The sequence below is a fragment of the Tachysurus vachellii genome, chromosome 17, assembly GCF_030014155.1.
Source record: "Tachysurus vachellii isolate PV-2020 chromosome 17, HZAU_Pvac_v1, whole genome shotgun sequence".
In the NCBI taxonomy this organism is placed as follows: Eukaryota; Metazoa; Chordata; class Actinopteri; order Siluriformes; family Bagridae; genus Tachysurus; species Tachysurus vachellii.
In genome coordinates, this window is record NC_083476.1 from 11,795,396 (window position 1) to 11,808,008 (window position 12,613).

Below are 12,613 nucleotides of genomic sequence, written 5' to 3' on the forward strand. Positions count from 1 at the left end.
CCCTGGGACAAACTTTCTGTCCTTTCTGATTTATTAGGGATCTAATACAATAGAATTGGTTCTCCTCTGCTTTAAGCGCAGTGCTTGATTTTAGTCTTACTACCACATGCTTCAAACAGCAATCCGAGAGTCCTTTATCCAAAATGTTAGATTTAGATTGATTGCAGACTATCATAAATTATCCAAATATCATTCAAAAACACTGAATGGATTATGAGCAAGCATTTACAAAAACAATGAAAGATACACATTTACAACAAATGAAGCAAGGCTATGTCTTTAGATCAAAATAACCCCATAACCCAGTATAGCACTAAAAAATAAATAATAATAAAGTTTACCAGTAAAAAACATTGTTTTTAGTAAATAAAACTGTAAAGGGTTTACCAGGGCCAGAGTTAAGAAACTCTATAATACGTTCTGCTTTTTCTAAAGAAAGTACAAAATTGTGCAATGTGTGCAAACTACACTACAGCATCTGCAACTGGAAATAACAGCAGAAAGGAAGTAGTAAATATTTGATGAAATTAGGTGCAGTGTGGACATTAGAACACCAGTATGGACGAAAAACAATATTTAACATTAAACTGAACAATTAGTGAGGATGTGTCTCTAAAGTTTGTTAACGAAAAGCAAACAACAAAGAATATTCCTGTTGTATGTGTAGTGTTCAGGTCCTAACACTAATGCAGCACACACGATTTTATTACATTTATATTAATCGATAATGGGATATTTTATTTTCTTGGATTAAATATGGGGGGCACGGTGGCTTAGTGGTTAGCACGTTCGCCTCACACCTCCAGGGTTGGGGGTTCGATTCCCGCCTCCGCCTTGTGTGTGTGGAGTTTGCATGTTCTCCCCGTGCCTCGGGGGTTTCCTCCGGGTACTCCGGTTTCCTCCCCCGGTCCAAAGACATGCATGGTAGGTTGATTGGCATCTCCGTAGTGTGTGAGTGCATGAGTGAATGAAAGTGTGTGTGTGCCCTGCGATGGGTTGGCACTCCGTCCAGGGTGTATCCTGCATTGATGCCCGATGACGCCTGAGATAGGCACAGGCTCCCCGTGACCCGAGGTAGTTCGGATAAGCGGGTAGAAAATGAGTGAGTGGATTAAATATACTTCAGATAGTGGGACGATTTCTGTGAAGTCTTTTTTTTAACCATTCCTAAAAGGGTGCCAATAATTCTGTTCCATTTCTGGCTATAAACCTGGTTTTGTACACTGGAGGACACGTCTCCTTGCCAGCAGGGGTCAGGGGTGCAAGTACAGCTTCTGTCACTAGGGGGCAGTGTCCTTAAACATAGTAACAGTATTTCTTGTCATTGTGCAGGTCACCATTTGAATGCAAGATGGTGGTCAGTCAGTCAGCCACACACACACACACACACACACACACACACACACAGAGACTAAAGTCTGACTTAACAGATAAAAGTTCAAACCCAATTGCAGTGATAACATAAAAAGAGAGTTTATTAGGAAAAAATAACAAAGGGCTAGAAACACTAGGAAACTGGAAACACAGAAACAGGAACACAAACACAGATACAGAGAAGGGAACCAAAGACAACAGACAAAAGACAAAAAACGGGGGTTACCCCGATACACAAAACAAAGACAAAAGCACATGGCACAAGACACAAAAACTGCCAGAATGGGCCCCTGTATGTCCAGGTAGGGAATAGTCCCAGCCATTCCTGACACACACACACAAAAAATGATGGTACCCCTAACTTAATATTATGTTGCACAACCTTTTTGAGGCAATCACTGCAATCAGACAACTCCTGTAACTGTCAGTGAGACTTCTGCACCTCTCAGCAGGTATTTTGGCCCACTCCTCATGAGCAAACTGCTCCATTTGTTTCCGGTTTGAAGGGTGTCTTTTCCAGACAGCACGTTTCTTCTCCTTCCAAAGATGCTCAAAAGGATTGAGGTCTGGGCTCTTAGAAAGCCACTTTAGAATAGTCCAATGTTTTCCTCTTAGCCATTCTTGGGTGTTTTTAGCTGTGCTTTGGGTCATTGTCCTGTTGCAAGACCCATGACCTGCGACTGAGACTCGGGCCACATGCAGGGAGGATGGCTGCAGTCCCATGGATCTTAAATTTCTGAATAATATGTGCAACTGTAGTCACAGAAACATCTAGCTGCTTGGAGATGGTCTTATAGCCTTTACCTTTAATATGCTGGTCTATAATTTTCTTTCTAATCTCCTGAGATACCTCTTTCCTTCGCTTCCTCTGGTCCATGTTGAGTGTGGTACACACCATGTCACCAGACAACACAGTGACTACCTGGAGCCCTATATATAGGCCCACTGACTGATTACAAGATTGTAGACACCTGAGATGCTAATTAGTGGACACACCTTGAATTAACATGTCCCTTTGGTCACATTATTTTCAGTGTTTTCTAGGGGTACCATCATTTTTGTCCAGGCCTGTTCCATGAGTTTATTTTTTTAAATAATTCCGTTGAAGCATGGTTGAAAAGCAATGTCTTACTTTCATTGGTTAACATTCATTTTTATTTATTATTACTTTTGACAGATTAAAGTTTTTTCTGTGACCACTGTGAGTTTTTCTTTCATTGACCGAAGGGTACCAACAATTTTGTCCATGTGTGTGTATATATATTCAGTGGTACCCCGCTTATCGACCGGCTCGGACATCGACCTTTTCGATTATCGAACAGTTTTTCGACCGAAATTTGTGCCCGCTGAACGACCAAATCCCCGCTTATCGACCTCAACCCACGTGGCGCGAGGGGAAGGATCTTCCCAGTCTCGCCTCAGCCTTCGTGGAGAGAGCATTTATTGTAAATTAAACTTCGGTTTGTGAACAATATTAATGTTATTTAGCGGTCAATATAACAATTTAGTGTGTGTATATTGTATATACAATACTTTGTTTAAAGTGTAAAGTCTTTTTTTTTGTTTAAATTTGTGAAAATACTCTAGAAAAATGGGGCAAAAATTGTTAATTATTGGGTATCAGTGGAGGTCGGGAACGGATTAATTGGGTATCCGTTATTTATTATGAGATAATTACATTCGCTCTTCGACCTTTTCGCATTTCGACCGGTTTTAAGGAACGGATTAAGGTCGATAAGCGGGGTACCACTGTATAGTGGTACCCCACTTATACTGTATAGTGGTACCCCTATATATATATATATATATATATATATATATATATATATATATATATATATATTTTTAAGAACATGTTTAATGTTTAAGAACATGTTATATACATGTTTAAGAACAACTACATTTAATGTTGTTGAACATCGATAAAGCAAGTTAGTTTTTATTCTCACATTCTCACTTTACAGTATCTCACTTGCTTTATATCATAAACCACTGTTTTGTCACCAAACATCTTTTCTCTCTCTCTCTCTTCCTCCCTCTCTCTGTCTCTCTCTCTTTTTCTTCCACACTCTCTCTCTCGCTCTCTTCCACCCCCCCTTCCTCTCTCTCTCGAAAAGTCTTAGTTGTCCAAATTTTCAGTTCATTCGATGGCAGAAATTCCTCACATTTAAACTGAACTTTACAAAATGGAGCCTAATATAGCGCTAACACTGCTAAAAACGTGTTGCTACACAAATACAACAGGCTAACAGCAAAAACTAATGTGTGAATGGCGCCATGTTGTTCACTCATACATACAGTGATTGGTACAAACACTTACTGTAGAGCTTCAATAGAAAAATACAGAAGCACCACCGAGCATTAAAATCGCAAGCGCCCTTTGGTGGCTGCTTTAGGGAAAGCAGCAAGAAGCCTCTATTATACACGGCTTTTAGTGCATCATTCGAGTATTTAACAGAATAAAGCTAGTCATTTAGCTTAATTAAATCTCTATTTTAATAGACTAAATCATCACTCTTTTTTCATCACTTTTTTCACATGTTCACCATCTTGGAGAATGACGTGAGGAGGGCATTCAGGAGAGTGAACACCAGGAAGGCAGCAGGACCAGATGGCATCACAGGTCGGGTTCTGAAAGCCTGCGCTGACCAGCTATCACCGGCGTTCACTGAGATATTCAACCTCTCACTGGAACAGTCTGTTGTCCTCTCATGCTTCAAACAGTCCACCATTGTTCCTGTCCCGAAGAAACCCCGACCCGCCTGCCTCAACTATTACAGCCCTGTAGCCCTGACATCAGTAGTGATGAAGGACTTTGAAAGACTGGTCAGAGACTTCATCACTGCATCACTTCCAGACACATTGGATCCACTACAGTTCATGTACCGCCAGAACTGCTCTACTGAGGATGCCATTGCTCATCTTCTCCACACTACGACGAGCCACCTAGACTGCAGAAAAGGGAATTATGCAAAAATGCTGTTTGTGGACTACAGTTCAGCATTTAACACCATCATTCCCTCCACGCTCACCTCTAAGTTGGAGGTCCTGGGACTGTGTCAATGGATCTCCAACTTCCTGACAGACAGACCACAAGCCACTTCCAACTCCACCACCATCATCAAGTTTGCTGACAACACTGTTGTGGTGGGCCTGATCTCCAACAACAACGAGACGGCCTACCTACAGGAGACTAAAAACCTGGAGAGATAGTGCCAGGAGAACAATCTTCTCCTGAACATCAGCAAGACTAAAGAGTTGATAGTGGACTTCAGCACAAAGCAGGAGCGGTCATACCAACCAGTTTCCGGTACCTGGGTGTTCACATCACACAGGACCTGTCTTGGTCCTGTCACATCAACACCCTGGTGAAGAAGGCCCGGCAGCGTCTGTACCATCTGAGACGCTTAAGGGACTTCAAACTACTGTCTCAGGTGCTAAAGACTTTTTACACCTGCACCACTGAGAGCGTCCTGACGGGTAGCATCACTTCCTGGTTTGGAAACAGCACCATGCAGGATAGGCAAGCACTACAGGGGGTGGTGCGGTCAGCTGAACGCACCATCCACACCGAGCTCCCTGACCTGCAGGACATCCACAGCATGCGGTGCCGGACCAGAGCCAGGAAGATTGTAAAGGACCTCAGCCATCCCAACAATGGACTCTTTTCTTTGTTGCGTTCAGGGAAACGCTTCCACTCCTTGAAAGCAAACACAGAGAGAATGAGGAGAAGCTTCTTCCCACAGGCCATTCGGAGTTTAAACCAGGAAACACCCAGGATCTGGATCTAGATTTGGATCTAGTACTGGACCTCTCCCCTTCACTGTTTTTTTTGCACTATGACACTTTAATTCTTTAACTCTGGACTGTCACCTTAACTCTGGACTTGCACAGCATAGTACCACTTTATACACCTTATACACACCATACTGTACATGGACACTTTAAGGACAATAATTAAAAGCATACGCATTTATGTATATTTTTGTATATGTATATACATTATTTTTCACTATATTTTAATATTTTATATAGTATTTTGTTTTATTTATTTTATTAATTTTTTTTTATATAGTTTATACTTTTTTATTTATCTATCTTCTTTTGGTTATATATTTTTTTAATCCCTAATTGCATTCCTTATGTTTGAATACCGGACAGATGCAAAAAGCATTTCACTGCATGTCGTACTCTGTACGTATGTGTATGTGACAAATAAATTTGATTTGATTTGATTTGATTTGGTTTGGCTGCAAACAGCTACCATCATCCATGTGGAAAAGCAGTATGTCATCCTCTTTACTATGAATTTATGATCATGCTTACCAAATCACTTACCAAATCTTGATGTATTTTCTGCAACAACAGCTCTGACAGTAGTGCAGCTCCAAATTACAGGTTTGTATTAATATGCCCGTTCTAATATCACTGATATGTTGACAAATTACATCATGAATCGTATGATGAATGAGCCACATGAACAGCTTTAAAGTAAAAACGTGTTACTGTTAATATACAGTATGGCATTATTTTTATAAATAATGCCATACTGTATATTAACAGTAACACGTTACATTTTCTTTAATTTTAAGAAAAAAGAATAATAAAGTCAATAACGAGGAACAAAATATCTTAATGAGGTAAGGACTGTTTGTAGCAGCTAAAATGTAAGTGATAACAGGAATTAACTCATTTCAATATTCATATTCAATTTAAAGGTTGGTAGCATTAGCAAAATTGTAGTTCTTTAATTAAGACCATCTACCTGGATGTGATAAGTGGTTTTCTGAGACCAAATAAAAATTTCCAACACAGTAGTTGGTTGGTACACAAACAGCATATATTGTGATAGCAGCATACATCAGGTGTACTTGACATGATTTTCAGTAAAACAGTTAAAGAGATCAAATACTGAAAAACTGATTCTTATACTTGATGTTTTCAGTAATTCAGCCTATAATAAGAAGGAAGCAAGCAGTAAGTTTCAGTGTTGCGATGGGTATCTACTATATATACAAATGTTGAATAGATTTTACCACTATATATATATTCCACTTGCTACCTAGCACTTTGAGTGAACGTTTCTGATCCACATGATCTTGAATACGCTTGTACCGTCAGTCCTCTGATTGATGATACGGATAGTCCTCGGTCTCTCTTGTATATCCACGGTATGATCCTTCCGTGGCACCACCACTGTCTTCGGGGCAGTGAATACCGAGGGTCTGCTGAAGCTTAAGTTCCTGCTGACGTAGTTCCATGGAGTCCACTAAGTCATAGATATTAGACAAAGTCCACATTGCTGTTGGAAACCAAGCTTTCACCTCACCATCCTTCCCCACCACCAGCATGCTGAAGTAGTCTGACGTGATCTTTAGCTGGTCTCTCAGATTCCTCACCACCTCTGGAGACAGTACTTCTTTTTCAGTCTGACTTTTGCCTGCAGGATGGGAAACAGTTTGGTGGTTTGTTTGTTTTTTGTAAATTCAAACATCTAAATGAAACATACCATTCAGTGGAAATAGCTCAACAGTCCCTGAAACCTCTGGTCCTTTTCCTACAAGTTTCAGCAAAGCGAAGTGGCGGATACCTGCAGTGTAAGAACACAAAATGGCTTGGTTCAGTTTTCATAGATTACACATTTATAAGCATACTAATGGCCTTGTTTAGAGCTCTGTTATATGCTAATTCCAGTTGGGGTACCCAAAATCAATCTTAAATGAGAGTTTATTTGACCTTTTAACTGGTATTTCACTTTGGATTACTAATTATTCCTAAACTGACTGATCTCTTTCGTATTTATTCTTTCATTTATTCATTTCAGCAAGATTGTTGTGTCCATGTCAGGTATATGGTGGACTATTTTGGGAAAACTGTGCATATGGTAAGAGGATGAGAGGCCAATCCATTGTTATGGCACATGCACATATGTACAAATCCAGGTATTTTAAGGTTAACTAATCTACTGTACCTACCAGAATGTCAGAGTAAATTGGAGAACCCAGATGAAACCCAAACACTTTTACAGTCGTTTATATTGTAAAAATTTCTGTAAATGTACAAATGTATTTTAAGTGATTTGACAGTTGGATTTATCTAATATTAATATTCTGGTTTAAAATACCAGAAAATAAAATGCTAGTTTTAGTTAGTTTTTTTTTAATGTATTTTGTAAAAGCTTCAGTTGAAAACAATTCAATGGTAGTCATAAATTAAAACAATTGTATGGTGGGAAAGAATATGTTAATATTATGGTAGCTTTTAAAGAAAAAAGTTATTGGATGGTAATCAATATTGTTTAATATTCTAGGTTTCCAGGGTGTGTTGGCATGGAAAAAAAATAAATAAATCATGTCATCGCTAGTAACTGTTTTACAGGTATGTATGCTGTAATTTACTGTTAAGTCGTCTGGCATATTTACAGTACCTTAGTGAAAACATACACTCATATACTGTACAATGTGCACCAAATACCTATTAATCTATTGCACTACTTAAGTACAAACAGTAATTTACTAGCACAAGTATATTGTGTAAGTTTTACAGTATTTATTTTACAGTGTAATCAAAGAGAAACACGTTGTGATCTGTGTCTTTTGGACTAAAGACTGAACACATTCCTACCCATGTGACACTCTTGTCCATTAAGAGCTTGAATCTGCTGATGGAAGGAATAGTCATCCTCAGTGGGAGCAGAGATGATCAAAAGTCTTCTTTTGGACATAAATCTGAAATATAAAGGACACAAAGCTGTGAAGCCTCTCACATCTGAGGTTTACTGCTGACATTCTTATTAACCCATCAGTTACGGGTTGTCTACCTGAGCAGGGAATTCTCTGCTTGATTACTAGGCTCTGATGAAGAACAGGGTGAGAGAGTGTCCTTCTCCCCTGCTTTCTCCACCCTCCGAGACTGGAAGGTGTCGATGTAATTTATTATAGCTGATGGGGGTGTTGGTGAATCAAACACCTTCCCAAGCTGAAATCACAAGCACACATCTCATAGCTCTGGAAACACAAGTCCCGATGAAGGTAAATAGTAGGAATTCCTCTTACGTTAGGTCTCAGGTCGTAGTCTGTTACCGCCATGGAGAATTCATGCGAATCGAGCCCGTATTCTTTGCGGATTTGACTGATCAGGTCAGGATTTCTGATGCTGTCTGGGAGCAAGGCGAGTCGAGGATCTCCATCTGTTAAAAGGTTACACACTGGTGTATTGTATGTCAATGTACAGTACCTGCCTCTGTCTAGTTCTCAATATATCAACCAAAATGTAACAGCTCAAAAAAACTGTTCTGTCCACATTACTGTCTTACTTTTCACTTAACAGATTAAATCACACAATAAAATAGTTAGCCTAAAGTTTATCATGCCGATAAGCTAACACTCACTCACTCACTCATCTTCTACCGCTTATCCGAACTACCTCAGGTCACGGGGAGCCTGTGCCTCAGGCGTCATCGGGCATCAAGGTAGGATACACCCTGGACAGAGTGCCAACCCATCGCAGGGCACACACACACTCTCATTGACTGAAGCAATCACACACTACGGACAATTTTCCAGAGATGCCAATCAACCTACCATGCATGTCTTTGGACCGGGGGAGGAAACCGGAGTACCCGGAGGAAACCCCCGAGGCACGGGGAGAACATGCAAACTCCACACACACAAGGCAGAGGCGGGAATCGAACCCCAGCCCTGGAGGTGTGAGGCAAACGTGCTAACCGCTAAGCCACCGTGCCCCGATAAGCTAACATTTACATTCAATTCAACTTATTAGGTCAAAGGGTTAATGTTAACACTTTAGAAAGTTTAGTTACTTCACTATATAGTAAGTCAAGAATAAAACACTGTGTTGTGCTTTGTCAGGAAAATAAGTAAGGAAGGGCTGATGTTATGGAGTAAAAAATTAATTAGCTAGAGTTAATTAGCTGAATTAGCTAGAGTTAATTAGCTGAAACAAATTCATGTTCTATTAGAGCACTTCTTGAAGTGTCAGCTTTTTACTGAGAAAGTCTTATTTCCTTTGTTCTGAAGATTTACAGCTTTACCTCTGACTGTCACATATCACTGACACTGGAGACTCCTTCCTTCCTATTCTCCTTATACGAAGCTTCCCCATATCAACAATTACATGTTGCGTTCTTTAAAAAATGTATTAATATAAAAAAGTGTATTAATATAAATGTGTGATTTGAAGCTAAACCACAGTCAGAGTGAAGTAGGAACATTAGCTTTTTAAGTGAACCACATTACCCCCTCAAGGAGGTAAAAAAGAAAGGCTATGGTTGATGTCACATTATTTAGCTTGTGATTGGATGTCCAGTGCATACAGATACAAAGAACACAGGTAGATCAGACCACTGCTACCTTGTTGATAGTGTTGTAGTCGCAGTGTGGGGTTTTGCCCTGAGCCCAGAATGGACAGCACTGTGATTTTCCGTAAAGCCAAGTCACAGCTGTGCAGCTCATTATCATCTCTCTGTTGGATATACTGACTTGAGACCTCACTGGGGGAAGAAATTACCTGCAGGGTAAACAGTAAGTTACTGTACAGACAATAGGAATATTAGTGTGTGGCTGTTTTCATACAGCAGGTGATAGTGGTCCAAATTTCCATTATGGCTCTTCTGGTATTGTTTTCATATCTGATTTATTTGCTTTATTACGGTCTTCTGGACCATAGTCACATTCTACTATGCATAAATGTGCATACATGTGGACATTACGTGGTGCAGAGGAAACAAGATAGTACATAATTTGTTATTTGTTGTGGATTATTATTATACTTTATGGAAAAATCCCAAATATTTCAGATGTGAAATATGTGAAAGATTTTAAAATATTATGCCCTGAAATTGCACACGATCCCATGTGAATATTAATTATTCATTGGAGAACATCAGACCTGAAACAAGAAACCACATGCCCTACAAGTGGGGGGGAAATAACATCTGAAAGTAAAAACACATGCACAACATGTAAACTAATAAAATCCCACAATAAAAGCACGTGCACTATATGTGAACAAATCAACATAAATCATATAACTAATTTAAAAAAAAAATCACATCTGAACATAAACATATAAAGTACACACTGCATGTGTAAATGTTGTACCTGATGTCTAATGTGTTTCTTCATGTGTAATAAAGTTTGTGTGACTTTTCTGTAAGGGATGTTTTCTTACAAATTCTTTTCAATCCAAGATTTTATCAAAAGATTTAAACTAGTAGGAATGTATTTATCAGAAAAATGAATGACAGCACTACCCATGTTTTTAGAGATCATTTGGATCTGGGTTTGACTTTTATTCCTTGACTCCACAGAAGCTGATGTTACAGTCTCAGAATAATAACCTGTCTGGATTTGCAACCGAATTCAAATGTCTCAAACATCAAAAAAAAAATTCTTTAAGTCACCAAATGTTAGCATTGCCTCCATTTTGTTTGTTTTTTTTCTGGCTATATTCGTGTGGGTTAGTTCAACACCTGTGTGACCTGTTCAGACAAGGTGTTAATAACATAAGATGAAAAATTTTGATAACTTACAAGAAGTCTTCTTTGGCCCTTAAGCTTTTCCATAAACTCTTTGAGAGCTGTTTTTTCTTTACTGTCTGCCTCTCGTTGTGTCTTTTTCCCTCCTCTTTTACCCTTTTTTTTCTTCTTCTCCTTATCCTTCTTTCCTTTACCTTTCTGTTTTTCTGGGTCACCCCTTTGCTCTCCTTTCACTTCTGTGATTGAACTCGTTTTGTCATTCTCTTTATCATCATATTTATTTTCCATTCTTGTCGTTGTCTTTTCTTCTGTGTCATCAGTGCTTTCTGTTGGACTGTCGTGCTTGAGCTTCGTCTCTTCATTCGTCCCAGTTTTGGGAGTCGAGTTTACCTTGCTACCTCCAGGACTCACCGGGGTTTTACGGATGACAAACCTGGAGCGTCCTCTGAGAATATCCTGAACCTTGCTCCTGATGGCTGCTTTTTTGTCCAGATTTTGTCGCTGTGAATTAAGGATAGATGTAACATTTCCTTGTTTCTGAAGGCTGAAGATCCTTCTCTTCTTACCACTATTCTGCTTCGCTACTAACCTCTTCTTGGTGATCTTGCACCTCTGAAGTGACCCTTTCCTTGCAACTCTCTCCAGCTTGCGTGCAGGGAGGTTATCTATAATTTCCAGAACAGCTTCCACACGCACTGGGTAAGGAAATCTCTCACCAACCTTCAGGTTTTTCTTAAGGATCAACATGGAGAAAGCCTGGTGTTCCAGCTCCAGGAAATGAAGCAGTTTTGTCACCATGTCTGAATCCAGCGCTTGCTCAGTGTCCTGTCCCTCCATGGTTGTACGCTTGATTTTGCCTTCCATCATTGCATTCTGAATAATGGTCACAACAAACGTGTCTCTCTCTGCTAGTCGACAGTTCAAACCTTCAGATTCTTGGATCTGTTTCTCCATCATGAGCAGGTAGTTATCGCTGTAAGACGGGGCGGTGATCACCCATAAGCGTTTTTTTCCTGCAAAATCAGCCAAGAAGTCAGTCTCTGAAGCTCCTCCAGCTTCTCGTACTCCAGTGTCCTTTGCTCCAGCATGATCCCGGGAGCCCACAACTTCATCCCTTGTCTTTGACTGCTGTTTGTTCTTGCCTGTTCGTGCTGACAGCGCCGTGCTCAACAAGCAACTTAACAAGACAAGCCAAAACAGCACTTTCCACACACGATGCATTCCTCAGAGGTGCAATCTCACTGTCACTCAAAACATAGCTTCGCTCTGCAGCTGGAGCTGAGGAGGCAGGGCGAGAAACACAGCCTCTGCTTCACATTAAGATTCTCTTGGAATTTCAAAGCGGTGTGGCATGTGCAGAAAATCCTCTGTGTGTGTGTGTAGTAAATAGCTTGAAAAGGGAATGAAACCCGACCCTCCTTCATCTGTACCCAGAAGAACAGAACTTTGCACAATCAGCCACAAGATGGTTTGTAATATAGAATACTGTACTATACATTATAAAATACACACATGCAATCATAAAGCCATGACAATAAAATTAGACACAAACTGGTAGGAACCATTTCGGTTTGCATTAATGTTTTATTTCGCTAAAGTATTTTATGGTATCATGTTGTTACTATTGCGCATGCTAAGTTTCAGTAATGTTTCAGTATTTATCTCACAGTGCTGTGGATTCTCAGTGTATTCTCAGTATTTATCTCACAGTGCTGTGGAATGCTGTGAAAGAGTTTATTA

The 12,613-nt window shown here is 39.8% G+C and overlaps 1 protein-coding gene across 1 annotated transcript; it reads right to left on the reverse strand.

Moving 5' to 3' along the window:
* Nucleotides 1-6,235: 6,235 nt before the first annotated feature.
* ccdc80l2 (coiled-coil domain containing 80 like 2) lies at nucleotides 6,236-12,180 on the reverse strand. Its single transcript, XM_060890942.1, has 7 exons — nucleotides 10,928-12,180; nucleotides 9,747-9,903; nucleotides 8,430-8,563; nucleotides 8,195-8,352; nucleotides 7,999-8,102; nucleotides 6,884-6,964; nucleotides 6,236-6,814 (listed from the first exon to the last, which is right to left on the reverse strand). The coding sequence occupies exons 1-7, from the start codon at nucleotides 12,092-12,094 to the stop codon at nucleotides 6,492-6,494; spliced, it is 2,124 nt and encodes a 707-aa protein (XP_060746925.1). The 5' UTR covers nucleotides 12,095-12,180; the 3' UTR covers nucleotides 6,236-6,491.
* Nucleotides 12,181-12,613: the final 433 nt, after the last annotated feature.

What these genes read in the sequence shown, in the direction of transcription:
- ccdc80l2 (XM_060890942.1), bottom strand. Translation starts at nt 12,094, where the DNA reads ATGCATCGTGTGTGGAAAGTGCTGTTTTGGCTTGTCTTGTTAAGTTGC. An exon ending in ACTACGACCTGAGACCTAAC is followed by an intron (nt 8,353 to 8,429) that starts GTAAGAGGAATT and finishes TTGTGATTTCAG; the next exon opens with CTTGGGAAGGTGTTTGATTC. An exon ending in TGAGCTATTTCCACTGAATG is followed by an intron (nt 6,815 to 6,883) that starts GTATGTTTCATT and finishes CCCATCCTGCAG; the next exon opens with GCAAAAGTCAGACTGAAAAA.